At 39.9% G+C, this 16239-nt stretch overlaps 2 protein-coding genes and 1 pseudogene across 5 annotated transcripts in view; 1 reads left to right on the plus strand and 2 right to left on the minus strand.

The window, feature by feature from the left end:
* The first annotated feature begins 1184 nt into the window (after positions 1-1184).
* MRPL33 (mitochondrial ribosomal protein L33) lies at positions 1185-13135 on the plus strand. Its single transcript, XM_019735343.2, has 4 exons — positions 1185-1302; positions 2525-2543; positions 6503-6609; positions 12828-13135. Exons 1-4 carry the CDS (start codon positions 1281-1283, stop codon positions 12875-12877), a joined length of 198 nt encoding a protein of 65 aa, XP_019590902.1. The 5' UTR covers positions 1185-1280; the 3' UTR covers positions 12878-13135.
* Positions 5332-6152, minus strand: LOC141571749 (high mobility group protein B1 pseudogene; annotated as a pseudogene).
* Positions 13136-14776: 1641 nt separating the features above from the next.
* RBKS (ribokinase) overlaps positions 14777-16239 on the minus strand; it is an 81447-nt gene continuing 79984 nt past the window's right edge. For 2 of the 4 annotated variants that reach the window (XM_019735338.2, XM_019735342.2), the window contains one exon: positions 14777-15023. In XM_019735338.2, the coding sequence (XP_019590897.1) occupies positions 14850-15023 (174 nt within the window). In that variant the 3' untranslated portion in view covers positions 14777-14849. The remainder of the gene's footprint in view (positions 15024-16239) is intronic. The other 2 variants (XR_012496287.1, XR_012496288.1) reach the window with 1 other exon arrangement.

Raw genomic sequence — 16239 nt, forward strand, 5'->3', positions numbered from 1 at the left:
GAACACGAAACTGAGGTCTAAAGAGTTGAAATGACTTTCCAAGGAGAACAAAGACTAGAATTCATGTTCCTAGGCTTCCAGTCCTGTGTTCTTTTCTTGTAAGGCCTCTAACAGAATTTCCTAGATTAGAAACCTTACCCTCCTGAACACCTGAAGTTCTTGTTTGCCAAGCAGGTGAACTGCCCAAGGTAAGGAAGGATTTGGGTACCTACAGAATGCTCGGTTGTTGGAGTCAGGTTAGGGGGAGGTGAGGATCAAAAATTATTACAGGAGAAAAAAAACAATGGCGATACTAAGGGCAAGGACAGTCCTAATTTTAAAAATTGAGTTGAATTACACTGGAGAGCTAAATTTTCTGTTATTTTCAGTGAGGATAATTCATTACAATGAACCTTATTTTACATGTCTGTAAGACATAATATATTGATAAAATCACAGATTAATAAAAAATTCTACAAGTCCTGATTATTAGCTGGGAAAGAGTTTTCGGATGAAGTCTGTGGTGTTGAAGGAGCCCTGGTTCCTTTCAGAAACAGAAAGAATTGAAGATGGCAAAGTGGTTGGTCCCAAAGTCTAGTGGGAAGGGCATGAGTTTTTGCAGTCAGACAAGATCTGGGTTCAAATTCTGACTCTGTCACCAGTTTTGTGACATTAAGCAAGTTATGTGAGAACGCCCAATGTCAGTTATGCGTCCCTATTGCCCGGCACTACGCTAGGTTCTTAGAGAGCAGTTACCAGGACGCACAAGGTTCTGCTCTCCGAGAAACCCAACATTTAATTAAGAAATAGGGATATTCAGGTGGGCTTCCTAACTCTGAAAGGACTTAGAGTCGATCTTAACCGGGTGGAGTTGGGTGGGCGGAGGCAAAAGAACGAATATTTTAAGGAAATATGCAGGAGCCTGATAGCCTGGAATGGCTCAGGAACAGAATTCCTGTGCCTTTAAGGTAGGTGGTTGCGATTATTTAGTGAAACTATGGAAAGCACCTAACTCTGAATCAGATGCAGGAATCAGGGCCTGGGGCGCGAAGCCTGAATGTTAACAAAGCCTCCCTCCAAAAGGGAAGGGGATTCAAACATTCCCTAACCACGAAAACAACACACCTGGCGTGTAAAGAACACAGGTAAGAAGCGAGGGAGGGAAGCGAAGTTTACATCGGAGAGGGCGTGGCTGCAGGCTACTCCGGGACGTCCTCTTCCGGAACTGGCCTGTGCCCCGGAAGCAGTTGTTGTTGAGGGACTCTGGGCCCGTTACGGATATTGTGGCGCGTACTGTCGCAATGTTGCTGTCCGCGGTCTCCTGTAAGTGGGGAATGGAGGCGGCGGCGGCGGCGGCAGGGCCTGCGGCGAGGGCGGGAGTTCGTAACAGGCAGGTCCCAGGACCATGCGGGGTTGGGTGTGCGCGTCGGCCGGGAAGTTGCTGCTGCGGCCCTGCCTGGCTTCAGGACTACAGCGTCCGGCATGCCCCGCGCCTCACTTTGGGGCGAGTGGATCTTGGGGTCTGCTGGGCTAGTTGTGGGGGCGGGCATCCGATTGTGGTTCGCAGGGACCACAGAGTCTGGACTGCAGGAGTGGGGCGCTTTTCCCACCCTTGGTAGAGACGTGTCAGAATCACTGGGCGTGCGAACTAGGAAAAACCTTAGACCTTGTAGTCGACTGGTTTCCAACTCTAACGATAAGAAAACGGCTTCCGAGAGGGGCAGTGATTTACCCTAGGTCACACAGCTGGGCTGTGAAAGGAGTGTTCTGACGCCCAAGACAGTGCTCTTCCCTGCACCAGTTGACTTCCCGGTTAGATTTAGTTTCCCTTCTCCACCTGATGTGATGGTTGCGGTTTGCATAGGTTAACTTGTCAAACGAGACTTGTACCACCAGTGCGAGTAATTTGCACCTTAGAAGGGAAACAAATGGAGCAGCTGTTACTCAAGAAAGATTTAAAAGGTAACCAGTCCAACTGAAAAGAGATTATGCAAAGCATTACATCCAGAATTGTGTTGGTCTGATTGGATCTTTTTATCTTCCTTCTATAAAATCCTAAGGAGATTTCCAACGTGTTTCCCCGAAAATGAGACCTAGCCGCACAATCAGCTCTAATGCGTCTTTTGAAGCAAAAATTAATATAAGATCTGGTCCTATTTTACTATAATATAAGACCAGGTCTAATATAATATAATATAATAGTATAGTATAGTATAGTATATGTAATTAATGTAACATAAGATAATACCGAGTATAATATAATACCGGGTCTTATGTAATACAATACCCAGTCTTATATAATATAAGACCAAGTCTTATATTAATTTTTGCTCCAAAAGATTCATTGGAGCTGACTGTCCGGCTAGGTCTTATTTTCCGGGAAACAGAGTAATAGCTAGGGCATAGTTACTTGAGTGACAACCATGGCATACTTCATGATGTAAATGTTTTTTGGTTATTAATGACATTTATATGAACTTTCATTAAGAAAGATACTAAATTGATTTTTTCTTTTCTCTTCCCATATTTCCTTGCTACAAAAAAGTTGCCAAGAGCAAGTCAAAGTAAGTAAAAGTTTTCTTTAACTTGTTTAAATTAATTCGTTAGTCCAGCCGCTGCCAGTACATCTGTATATTAAACTAAGCCTTGATTTGGCCTTGATTTTCTGAAAGTTGGCTTGAGGGCTACTTACTTGATGAATCATTTTGGCCCTATGAACTCTTTGAAAAAGTATTTTTCCTCCTGTCCAACTGACCTACTTAAGTGAGCATTCAAATAATTCACTTAAAGGAGCTCTTGCTATCTTATTCCTAAAGAAACCATCAGGGTCCCCGTGTTCTCTTTGGATTACCATTATATTTCTTTTTATTCAAATTGAGGACCAAAGGCCATTTGTCTGGAGCTCACTACAAGAATCTTGCAGAACAAGCTGTGATTTGATTAAACCATAGAGCCTATTTTAATGAGTTTTTTAATCCTTTGCATTCATGGTATAAGCATTTAAAAAATAGCAAAGATTAAAGAATCTATGATGTACCAGAAAGACTATAAATACCCAATTGGTATCTTAAAATAAATTTTATAGATAGTAAATAAAGTAAGATTTGTTTGTGTTTAAAATAGGAACATTCTAAAGCAGCCTTTGCTTACCATCCAAAGGCTGGTAAGACATATCACAAATCCTTAAAATTAGTTTTTTTTTTTAGATTAAAGTTAATGAAAAATATATATACTGGAGTCCCCAACAAAATCTTTTACTGATTCATATAGCTTTTCCCACAATCTAGTTATTTATGTTAGAATCCTCCACCTCTAGGTTCTGTATGAATCTCCCATGTCTTCGATTTCTCTAGAGCTACTCCCTGCCTCTCATTTCTTTGTATATTTCTTATGACATTTGTTACATATTTTGCCTTATACACCTTCTGTACACAGCTCACCTTCCATACTGTACCGTTAGTTTCTTGAGGGTGCACATGCAGTGTTAATAGAGTTTTGCAGGTCCCATTGTGCTTTCCACAGAGTAAGCATGTAATAGATTTTTGTTAAAGCTTTTTGAATGAATGACTAATTATTGTCTCTCTTAATCAACAAATATTGTATTCCTCTTATGTATGAGGCACTGTGCTGAACATCGAAAGGGATGCGAAGATGTGTAATAGATCTTAGGTGCTTCCAATTCTTGTTGGAATTAGATGACACATAAAATAGCATGGTCCGCATAGTGACACAAAACACATGAAAAAAATACCAAACAGTACAAGGTATTAAAAGGTCCAGTGAGGCAAAACATGACTTTGTGCTTCGGAAAACTATAACTTAAAGGAAATATGAAGAGGAACAAGATTTTGCATGTTAGCAATGTAAAGCTTCCAATCCCTTAATTTTGTCCCTGAGTTTACTCTTTTCTTTTTTAAAACCTCTGAAATTATTAGTTTATTAGTTTATCCAGGACTCAGGTGTTCAGTATTCCTCCTGAAATTACATAAACAAATGCAAATGGAAAGAATCCAAATCAAAATTATATAACAAAACAGCATTCCATCATAAAAGCATGTAAAATTACAAGAATGCCATTGTAAAATACTGGCACTTTAAGAGAATGATCATCTCAAAAACCACAAAATTGCCACATTGTCCCCTGAACGGCTCAGCAGATAAATATATGACCCTAATGAAAGAGTTTGAGTTTTGTAAAGAAAAATCAAGTTCAAATAAATTGGACAATTCATACTGAGATACAATGTTTAAGTGTCGTCTTCCCTCATGTCTCTTTAATGTACAAAGGGGCAAACCACAATATAGGAAAATATGCTGGATTTTTAATGTTGTGTACCATTTTAAAAGTTGGCCCAATTAATTAAAAATACCTTTAAAGGAGTCTCATTTCTGAAGCCATCCATATTCAGATAAATAGAAGACATTTACAGCCAGCACTTTTGTTTTTTTAATCAGAGCCTTGCCAGGACTAATGTCAACAAAAAGTTTAATACGGCAGTCTTGTATTTTAAGCTCACGCTTTTGGGGATACATTCTCAGGTCTTCTTTAATGTGGGAAGTGCAAATATAGCTGCCATTGCATGGTAATGGGAGTTAAAAAATGTAGAGTCCTCACGTAAAGATTAGAACATACTTTATTAGTCCTTCAAGGACAGACTTTCAAAATGTTTGATTCTGATAATCTCATGCTGTGAGTAGACTGGTTACTTTTTACTTGTAGATGTAACTGGGCAATGTGAAATTTGATATCAACTGCTCAAGATTTTAGAGTTTCAGTTATGGATGAAAACTGTCTCAATTCAACTCTTACTACCCTCATCATGAGTATGCAGGGTGTGTAGACAAAAGCTTTCTATCAGCTATCTATATGAAAAGATAAACACTGTAATAAATCACATGATCCAAAATGGGCAAAAGCAAAAGACTAGTTTCCCCTCAAGAAGACAAATTTCAGACCTCTGAAAAGGACAACAAATACTAATAAAAAAATTATATTTACTTAGAAACATTCAGAATGTCAACAAAACAGCTGCAATATTTTTTGCAGTTGCAGAGTTGTATTTAGTTACCAGAGCAATGATTTTGTATAAGCTGCATCAGAGACAACTGAAGATGGAAAAACTACCATCCCCATATATAACTAATTTGTACTGTGCACCAACCGGGACTGGCTTTAAATTTCCATGCCAATTTACAACCCCCGTACGGTAGCAGGCAAGGTTAGTGGCTACTGGAAATGCCACCAGGACAGGGCTGTCTGAAACACATTCGGTGGTGTGTTAACTGTACAAAAAGAGACACTGTACAGTTTAAGAACAAATGTTACACAACCTTACATTTCACCTTTTTTCTTTAAAAGGAGTGAGTTGTGTACGGCAGGTTAAATGCTTTACAGACAAGAAAAACACTGCACTGGAACCAACTTATTCCATCGTCTTCTTCATCCTCCTCTTCCTCATCCTCTTCATTTTCCTCCTCTTCCTCTTCTTTTTCTTGCTCTTTTCAGCCTTGATAACTCCCTTTGTGGCCGCAGCAGGCTTTCCTTTAGCTCGATATGCAGCAATATCCTTTTCCTTCAGCTCAGCAGCCTTCTTCTCTTAAGGCCGCTTGTCATCTGCAGCGGTGTTACTGCACGTATCGCCCAGCTCCTTTGCAGCATCCCCAGTGGATGGGACGGGATGCTCGCCTTTGATTTTTGGGAGATACTCAAACAAAACAAGAAAAAGCCTGGTTGGGTGCATTGGATCCTTGAACTTCTTTTTTGTTTCTCCTTTAGGAGGATATAAGTTTTCATTTCTCTTTCCTAACGGGCCTTGTCTGTCTTTGCCTCGTCTTCAGATTTTCCTTTTTCCTTAGCAGACATGGTCTTCCCCCTCTGAGCACTTAGAAAACTCTGAGAAGTAACTGAAGCGTCTGGGTGCTTCTTCGTGTGCTCCTCCCGGCAGGTTTACACAAAGAATGCGTGTGGTGACAGTTTGCCTCTCTGCCTCTGAGTTTCTCCTTTGCCCGTGTTTATTGTCCTCAGTGGGCACAGAGCTGCTCCGTACCCGTCCGGCCTACACTTGTCCCTGCGCTGTCTCTGTGGAGCCCAATGTACTGCAATGGCTGTCTCTGATATTACTCTTACTGCTCATCCCTGGAACATAGAGCTCTTTTGAGACAGCCGTCTTCATGTTTCCTGACTGGTCAGTTAGGGGTAACAGTACTTTTGTATTTTCCTCCCTCCTGCCTTCTGCTGCTTCTGAGAGGTGGGTGTCAGAATCTTCTCACAACGTAGTTTAATTGTTCTTGTTGCTGTGGTTAGGTCATTACCAAGGCACTGCGTACAATGGAACAAACCTTGGGAATCAGCCACTGGAATTGTTATTTATGGAGAACGTAACCTGTCTTAGAACTGAATCTTCTTAGGGCCAAGTGGTGTCCCACAACTAATACACTGCACAGGGCTCTCACACTGTGCCATCCCCTGTAACTGATGTCAGTCTATTTCTTCAGCTTGTAACAGCTTACTCTTAAATCCTAGGACTATTCTGGTGAAAATGGTGAGCCAAGCGGGGACAGGTTTCTCCTTCAACACTAAGAGAAGCCGACTACGAGAGAAACTGACTCTGCTGCATTATGATCCAGTTGGTAAGATTCAGAGAAGTTACTCTGTCATAAAGTCAGATGCTTTCAAGGCCTATTACTCTTTCCAGACTGATGCTGACTATCTGGTGGCAGTTGTGTGGCCCTTTTGACAGTGTATCATTCATACAGCACATGTGTATTGAATGTTGACTCCGGTGCCACTTACTATGCCAGGTGCTGGGATGGACTAAGACATAAGACAGGCTCAGGACCTGTACTCTTGGCACTTACAGTCTGATTTGGAAGGGAGAGAAAAAAAGGACAAGTTATGCTAAGTGCTATGAGAGAAGCAAGCTGGATGCTGAGATACAGGATAAAGTTGGAGTGGGTGTAGCTCAACTTTATTTTGTCCTTCAGATAGGATAGATCAGGGAAATTCTCTCTAGTAGGAGATCGTTAACCAAAGATCTGAAGGTGAGAAAAGCCATGTAAGGAGAATAGGCGATCTTGTTCTGGAACCAGAGAAGCGTGTCTTGAGAAGGGGAGGGAGTATTCTTCTGTGGGATCATCTGTCCCACAGTGGCAAGTAATTAGGTCCAGATTTGAGTTAAGGAAGTACGGTGTCTCTATATTAGTGCAGGCAGGTAGGAAATTTCATTTTCTATTTTGAACCATCTGCTAAAATACTATCATAAATGGTAACTTTAAACGGTCCCAGTAATAAAAGTGCTTGTCCAGAAGGGCAGGTGTGCCCAAGACCAGATTGGCTGCTTACAAACAAGAGTCAGCACCTGATTGCTATTGGTGGAAACCTATCCTGTTTGGATTTCATGAGCAGATTTATGCAAAATAAACTAACAAACAAATTACTTATTTTAAAACTTTGGGCCATTCTTTTCATTTTTCTGCCCTTGCTTTGCTAATTACAAATAGCCCTTGGTTATTGCTTCTTAATGAGGGCTGTACTGGAACTTCTGGGTTGGTGAATATGTGGAGATTCTGGGAGAGTGGCATGCTGGGAGAAGAAGGCCTAGAAGCTCTGGCTCTTTTCCCATGCGTTGCCCTTGCGTCTCTTCCATCTGGCTGTTCCTGAGTTACTGTCTCCAGGTAGATAGTGTCAGAACTGAAATGAATTATGAGACACCCAGTTGGTGATCAGAATTGAAATTGGTACCAGAGTCTTCTTTCCCGAAATCCATCCATCATGTAATGAAAGATAGGCATTTAACCTCATAATCAACTTTCTCATTAACTAAGAACAAGAACTCATAGACTCTCACTTCTGGCCAAGATGGGGTAATAGGGACCAAATTTACCTTCCCACCTGAAACAACAACTTAAAAAGGACAATATAGGCAACAAAAGACAGTGATCCCTGACACAAAGGAAACAAATTAGTGCTTGTGAATACTCAGACACAATGGAAAATTCTGTCTTCTTTGCTCACCTACACAAGTCTTCATGTCTTCAGATGCTATGAATCCATCCTAACACAAGCACCTGTATTCTCCAGGCGAGCTGTATCCCATTTTATAGATGAGGAATCTGATGCCAAGGATCTTAATCAAGGACACGCAGCTAAAATATGTGACAGAGTAAAGATTTGAGCTCAGGACTGTCTGAATCCAAACCTCGGGCTCTGAACCAGTCTGTGTAGGGACATGTTATTGACAGATTCCACAGGAGGCTAAAGCTTACTTAACGCTTCAGGACCTCGGGCTGGGCATTAGTGTGAATCCTGGCTGCCAGCTACGTTGATAGATGCCTTCAGGGTTTGTTAAGAAGGTCTTACAACCACTGTTCCTTATGCTGCATTTGTCAATGTCTAAGAAATATAAAAATAAAGCACCTTCAAAAGAAAAGGGCTATACCAGTGTGAGGAGGCATTTTAAAAAGGCTCTGAGACACACAGTTGTCAGCTTAAAATTGTGTGAGTTCCATTCTTTAACAGAAATAAAATTTCCTGCTACTTTTATGGTGTTAAGATTTCCGGTCATTCTTTACTGTAATAAAAAGGGAATTCTAGGTTTGTACCTGGTGATTAGGAGTCTGAATTTCAGGATGATACTACTAATACTAATGGTGAAAAGTTACGATAAGGTATGTGTCTTAGTCCGTTTGGGTTGCTATAACAAAATACCTCAGGCTGGGTGGCTTATAAACAACAGAAATTTATTTCTCAGAGTTCTGGGGCCTTGCAAGTCCAAGATCAAGGAACCAGCACGGTCGCTTTCAGTTGAGGGCCCTATTTCTGGTTCATGGTCTGTGCCTTCTTTCTGTGTCCTCACGGTGCAAGGGCAAGCAAGCTCAGTGGGGGTTTCTTTTTTAAGAGCGTTAATCCCATTTATGAAGACTCCACCATCATGGCCAAAGCACCTCCCAAAGGCCCCACCTCCTAATACCATCATCTTTGGGGGCTTAGGATTTCAAATACAAATTTGGGGTCAGGGGAACACAATCAATCAGACCGTGGCAATATGATGCTGGATTGCTATGGTGTTTTTCTCCCTCTGATTTCTTTGCGTCAGTTGGTGAAAACTCAGTGGTGAACTTTATAATAAAGTACAGGCATACCTCGGAGACATTCCAGGTTCGGTTCAAGACCACTGCAATAAAGAGAATATGGCAATAAAGTGAGTCATGCGAATTTTGGGGTTTCCCAGTGCATGTGAAAGTTATGTTTATACTGTAGTCTATTAAGAGTACAATAGCATTGTGTCGAATAAAAACAAGGTACATGCCCTAATTTAAAATAATTTATTGCTAAAAAATGCTAACCCTCATCTGAGTATTCAGGGAGTTGTAATCTTTTTGCTGGTAGAGGGTCTTGTCTTCCATCGGTAAAAAACACCAATTATCTGCAAAGTGCAGTAAAGTGAAGTGCAATAAAATGAGGTATGCCTATTGTTTTCCTAGCATTTTAGTTTCTGTAGAGTTTTTAAGGAACTTGTATATTAAAAAATGATGATTAAATAACCTCTATGATATTCTAAGTATGAAAATGTATTGAAATTTTCATCCTTACTTAGACCTGAGGAACAGTTGGCCCTCGGTACCCTTGGGTTCCACATCCATGGATTCACCCAACTGTGGATTGAAAATATTTGAAAAAAAAGTTATATGTTGGCTGACATGTACCATGTAGTTAGGCCTCTTGGTGGTGTCGGTACTGAACGTGTATGGACGTTTTTTCCTTTTCATTCCCTAAACAATACAGTATAACAACTATTTGCATAGCATTTATATTGTATTAAGTATTATAAATAATCCAGAGATGATTTCAAAGTATACGGGAGGATGTGCGTAGGTTATATGCAAACACTACGGCATTTTATAGAAGGGACTGGAGCGTCTGTGGATTTTGCTGTCTGGGGTGGGGGTGGTGGTGTCCTGGAACCAATCCCCATGGATATCCAGGGGACTCTGTTCCTAGGAACTTAGTATTTGTTAGATGGATTTTAAGTTTTGAGATTGGGGAAGGATACAACCATAAACAGTTCTGACCATAAATTGAAAGTGGCAGAAGAGATTCATACATAAATTTTAAATAGACGATTAGAACTTTTCTGATAAGGAGTGGTCTGAGCTTTGACAGTACAACTTTGTTTTTTCTGAAGAAGAGAATGTTCTGGGACAGCACACTGGCTGCCTGCCCACCTGCTGCGTGCCCTGCAGGCTTGCGTGCTGATGTCTGTCTTGGGGCCTGCCCATTGCTCAGGGTACCAAACAGCTTGGCAGTTCTCCCAGCAAATTTTACTGCTATGAGTAAATGGTTAGTTTAAGGGTAACGTTTTGTTAGTTTGCTTTATGAAGGAAATCAGGTAAGGAAACACAGAAAAATTCCCAGTTATTTGAGCTTTTCATGGTATATCCCGTGTTTCCCTGAAAATAAGACCTAGCCACACAATCAGCTCTAATGCGTCTTTTGGAGCAAAAATTAATATAAGACCCAGTATTATATTTATATTATTATATTATATTATATTATATTATATTATATTATATTATATTATATTATATTATATATGATATGATATTATACCTGGTCTTACCGGGTCATATTAACTTTTGCTCCAAAAAGTGCATTAGAGCTGTTTGTCCGGCTACGTCTTATTTTCAGGGAAACACGGGACTCTGGCTAGAACTAGCCTCTGTCCTTCCAAACTTGTTTTCTTCGTATAAAACTAGATACGAATTTCTGAGGTGGAAGGATTAAAGACTGAAGCATGAGCTTATTAAACTTTTTTAAATATATGAAGGTTTATCATAAAGAAAATGAAAGCTTGTCAGTTTTAATTCCTTGGATGACCAACCAAGACAATATAGATGGTAAAGCAGAATTGATTTAGGTTAGATGTAAGGAAAGAGCTTGACAGATTCATTCCTGTATGAGTTAAGCAGCAACTATTTTGACCAAATTACATTACGGTTGTGATTGTGGATAGTGGAGTGTCACTTCCACTCAATTTGCACGTAGTGAGTATTCATTGTATATCTGGCAACAACCCTGTGATGGGGGTGGAGTTATCCTCTCAGGGACAGAAACTGAATGTAGAGCTTTTTGAGAAATTTGCCCAGGGATTCAGCAGATAAACGGTGGAGCCAAAGTTTGAACCCAACCTTTCTGATGCCAGGCCCCCTATTCTTTTATTACATGGAGCCGAATCTTCCTATTTTTTTTCTTAATGGGGACCCTCCCCTGTGGTCAGCCTAGCATTCAAAGCCATGAAGCCCACTCTCATTCCTGCCTCTCACCACCATTCCTCTCCACTAGATGCCCAAGGACTCTTCTTCAACTTTTGTAAACTCCACACTGCCGAGCACAGTTCGTGGACTTAAGTGTTCTTTGAATTAAGGGAACAAATGCAGTGAATAAATCAAAACTTTTTCATAAATAAAGCCTTGCTTTACTAATTTGCTCCTGTTCAGGGTCATTTAAATAATCTTCTGATTGGTTACCAGTGAAACAAGTTCCTTTTGTCATCCATCTTTTTAGTTCTATGTAGCAAACATGGGGGAAATATTTCTTGCAATGAATAATAGTATCTGATAGGGAACTATTTTGGTTCTTTACTGCCATTTTATAATGCTTTGTAGTGCTCCTTGGACTTCAAAGGAGCATCATTCCTACTTATATGTAATATTAGATGATTTGACATATTAAGAATAGCCCTATGTAATATATATATTTTATTAATACAGATAAAATCCTGTTGACTGGTTAATGGTTCTTAAATCTAACTACCCATTAGAGTCATGAGGGTTTTAAAAAATGTAGACTTCTAGTCCCTCTCTAGATCTACTGTTAACAGAATTAGGGTAGGAGTGGAGGTAAGCAGTAGGAATTTATTTCAGTTAGCTTCCTAGCTAATTATTAATTATAGACAGTTTGGGAATCTCATATACAGAGTATCCATATTGATTATAGAAGAAAAAGAAAAAACTAAGCTAAAATCTCTTTGTGTGGTAGGGACAAGTGAGTTGTTATGTCATAGTCATTTGAGTTCCTGGATCTTCCTAGGTGCATCTTTTTTTTTTTTTTTTTTTTGGCAAAGAATTGGGTGGTGTGGTGGGGGTAGGGAGAGGAGAGGGGGAAGAGCAAGAGAGAGAGAGAGGTGTGTGTGTGAAGTTAATGGAGAACTATAGGGCATTATGGGAACTAGGAAAACCTTACTGTCTAGCATCTACTTTCAAATCTTTCATCCGGCAGTTGTTTTGTTTCAGAGAACTAAACTCTCGTATTTATAATAATGAGATTGTAGTTATATTAATTCTATTACCAAACTAGAAAATCATATTTGGGTATGTGAAACCATCTCTGGAAAGCGCAGGTTTAATGTGTATGTATTCTTTCATGCAAGCTGCCTTTTCTTCCATGGTCTGCTCAGTTCTTACTGCTCTTTCTCTGGAGTCCAGCTCCAATCTGTCCTTGCTTACCTCCTATGAGAATGGATGGTAACTGGGTGAAGACATGGAATGTTTCCCATTTTTTGCCCATAATTTTCTTTTTTAATTTGAATATTTCCCCATTGGTTGAAATGTGACCTTGTGGGGACCAAGGATGCCACGGATTGGCTGGTGACCTTCCCTTGTTTTCCTTACCATTTTCTCTAGTCTTTGGCCTCTGGGATTGAGGAACTGAGTTTGCAAGTCAGCTCCATCCTCGTGTCAAAGGAGCGTAAGAGAAAGGGGAAGACTCACGGTCCGATGCGTATTTTTATTAGAAAATGGTGATGATACTTTCTAGTTTTCTGCCATAATCTTCTTTTCTCCTCCTACAGTGAAAACCAAAGTCCTCTTTGTGGAACAGAAAAAAATACGCTCCCTCTAAACAATGGATTGAAAATGAATTTGATTTATAAATGAGAAGACTGAGGGCGGGATACCGATTCAGAAATTCTGCAGCATGTAATAAAAGAAGAGGAAATGACATGGAATCTCTGCCTCCTGTGATTTGAAGGCCATTGTGAAGGAAAACAATGCAGTGAAAGAAAGTTCTTCATATTAGGACATACATCATTGCATCACATTTATTTATCTTTCTGAATATTTTTATAGCCCTTAATAAAAAATATTAAAATAGCCTGAACTATTGTCCCCCAGTGATGGTTTTCCCCCACTATTTGAAATGGAAAACACAACTGCATAACTAAAAAATAACCATTGTTTCATGTAATGAAAGAAAATTTTCCATAATGAGACTTGTGCAAGAGTTTCCAGGCTGGTCCTCCTTGTACTTCATAGAAAAGGCAGAGTCACACTCCAGAATGATCTTGAAAAAACTCCCATGTAATAACAGATGGCAGAGGTGAGCAGGAGTGAGAAGGGAGCCCGCCTTGTGACACAAGAAGCCACGAGAACTTCTGTTTTTGATTTGTGCTTATAAGGGAAAATGCCTTTGGTCCATATTCTCAAACTCAGGTCACGAAAGCAGTATCTGGGATTTTCTAGGACAGCTTTGGACTCCTTTATCTCCTTTTTTTTTTTAAGTAAGTGGCACTATAATGATGTTACTTCCATAAAACTCCAGCTAGAGCTCTGTGGCAGGGAGTTATCATGCAGCTAACCAGCTGGAAATTCCACTGATAATCCCTAACGTTCGAATAAGGACTCCTTCCTACCCAGGTCTATACACTTTCTTACTCAAGCTATTGTTTCCCACAACTTTTCAAAATTGCCTGGTTTTCTTACTTGTCAGATTTCTGGCTGAAGGTAAGAAGGATCGGAGCTCTGCTGGTTCATATCCTACCCATTTAAAGCATTTATGTGGGAAAATGAGAGTGCCCTCCATAACCACAGCATTAAGAAACCAATACTGTTCCACAGTAACAGGTGTTCCCTCCCTGTGGCCCAATCAGTGTCTCCAGAGAAATGCAAGAGCAGCTCTCTGGAAATGGTATTAGATGTAGGCAGTTGTTGAGTCTTAGAGGCTTGTGGCATTGTAGTCCATCAACTATTTTCTGGCATGTTTTGTTAAAGCTCTGGTTCAAAGCAATAATAGGTGAGATCTTGGCTATTTTCAGATTGAAACTATACATAAGGGTCTTGGGTTACAAGAAAAATCTTTCCCCTGATCCTACTAGCTAAGCCCAATGTAAAGGATCTGTGACATGCATGGATTGCCTTTTTTTTTTTTTTTAAACGTAAAATCTGGCTGAACAAATGACTTTTCGATTCAGCACATGGGCTGAAATGTGGCCCACAGGTGGTGTTTACGTTTTTAAAAAATGAGTTGCTGATACTTAAACATTGAAACATTTCAATAAATATCCAAAACTTCTGGCTTCTCTTGCAAAACCAGAAGCTTTGACAACACGAAAGCCAGAGCTGAGTATCAGCTGCCCCCCTTAGAAACTGCTTGAGTGGTTCAGTGCATATGTCCCCTTCTCTTGTTTAACAGTCTCTGTTCTGACTCTTGTCTGTATGGCGTGCATAGATACAGAGGGTGCCCCCAAAAATGTATACACATTTTAAGAAAGGAAAAAACTATTAAAATTGTAATACTATATACCGATAACAAAAGATGAATGTAAGTCACATACGGTAGTATTCATGATCTGTTGGAAATTGAGTTTGCTGGTTCTTGAATAGCGGTAATGTTTGTGCAGGTCCTGGTCATGGAGTCCTTAATTCTGGTTAGCTCTTGCATGAAAAGTAAAGAAGTAATCATTTTAAAGAAGTAAAGGAACATAATATTTGCAAAGAAAGGAGAAGAGGACATTTTATAGTATGCGGTTTGTTAAGAGTGGCCACCCCCAACTACATTTTATTTCCAGGCATATTTATTTTGGAGTTAACAGCAATCAAAACAGATCAAGTGGCAGGTCTTTTTTGTGTGGGTACGATGACTGTGTCCCTGCAGTCTGGACGCTGACTGCTGCGATGAAATTGGATCTCTTGAGCATTTCTTCCAAGGACAGATTTGGGTAGTAAGCCAGGTAGAAGGCCAAAGCTCCCACAAAACTGTCACCAGCGCCCTGTAAATAAAAGCACAGTTGTGGAGATAAGCATGTAGTCCTCTTTTGCCCCAACTTGTATTTTTAAAATATTTAAGTATGCTTTTATTTTAGACCAGTTTTAGATGTACGGAAAAGTTAACAAGGATATGACGAGAGTTTCCATGTCCCCCACACCCAGTTCTGTAAACACATTACTGTGGTTACATGTGTCACTACTAATGAAATAATAGCGATATATTATTAACTGAACTCCATACTTGATTTGGACTTCACTAGTTTTGCCTAATGTCATTTTTCTGTTCTAAGATCTCATCCAGGATACCATATTACACTTAGTTGTCGAGTCTCCTTAGACCGCTGTAGGCTGCGACTGTTTCTCAGGCGTTATTTTTGATGGCCCTGATAGTTTTGAGGACTGGTCAAGTGTTTTGTCGAATGTACCTCCGTTGGGATTTGTTAGTTTTTCTCATGTTTACACTGTAATTATGGTTTTGGGGAGGAACCATAGAGGTGAAGTGTCATTCTTATCATGTTGGGTACATATTATCAACATGACTTGTCACTGATGGTGTTAATTTCATTCACTTGGCTAAGGCAGTCTTTGCCAGGCTTCTCCACTGGGAAGTTACTTTTGTCCCTCTTCATACTGTACTCTCTGGAAGCAAGTCACTAAGTGTGGTCCACACTTATGAGGTAGAGAGTTATGCTCTACCTCCCTGAGGATGGTGTGTCTACATCAATTATTCGGAATGCTCTGTGGGAGATTTGTCTCTTCTCCTTCATTTATTTATTCAACTACTTATTTAGATCAGTATGAACTCATGGATATTTTTTCTTTGGGCTACAATCCAATACTACATTATTTATTTTGTTGTTCAAATTGTTCCAGCTTTGGCCATTGGGAGTTCTTCCAGTTAGCTCTTGTATTCCTTTGCTATACCCTGATTATTTTGTTTTTTGAATGCTTTCTTATTTTCTGATACTATAAGATGCTCCAGGCTCGTCTTGTATATTCTCTGCGCTAGCCCTAGAATTTGCCATTCTCCATTAAAAATTCATGCAAAAAATGGTGAGGGCCATTCAGGTTTTATTTTCTAACTAAATATAGGGTCATATAAGGTTTCTTTCCATTTTCCCTGAAGCTTTAAAGGACTGAGTTGGTGAAGACTATATAGGGACCCATGAAAACAGAAAATACCAAAGAAAGACTGTTCACCTCTGCCTTCAGGCAGGG

Source organism: Rhinolophus sinicus, linkage group LG05 (assembly GCF_036562045.2).
Source record: "Rhinolophus sinicus isolate RSC01 linkage group LG05, ASM3656204v1, whole genome shotgun sequence".
In the NCBI taxonomy this organism is placed as follows: Eukaryota; Metazoa; Chordata; class Mammalia; order Chiroptera; family Rhinolophidae; genus Rhinolophus; species Rhinolophus sinicus.

Excerpts from the sequence above, each read along its gene's own strand:
- MRPL33 (XM_019735343.2), top strand. The coding sequence starts at position 1,281 with ATGTTGCTGTCCGCGGTCTCCT. Across the intron at positions 6,610-12,827 it reads GCTGCATTATGATCCAGTTG|TGAAAACCAAAGTCCTCTTT; the intron begins GTAAGATTCAGA and ends CTCCTCCTACAG.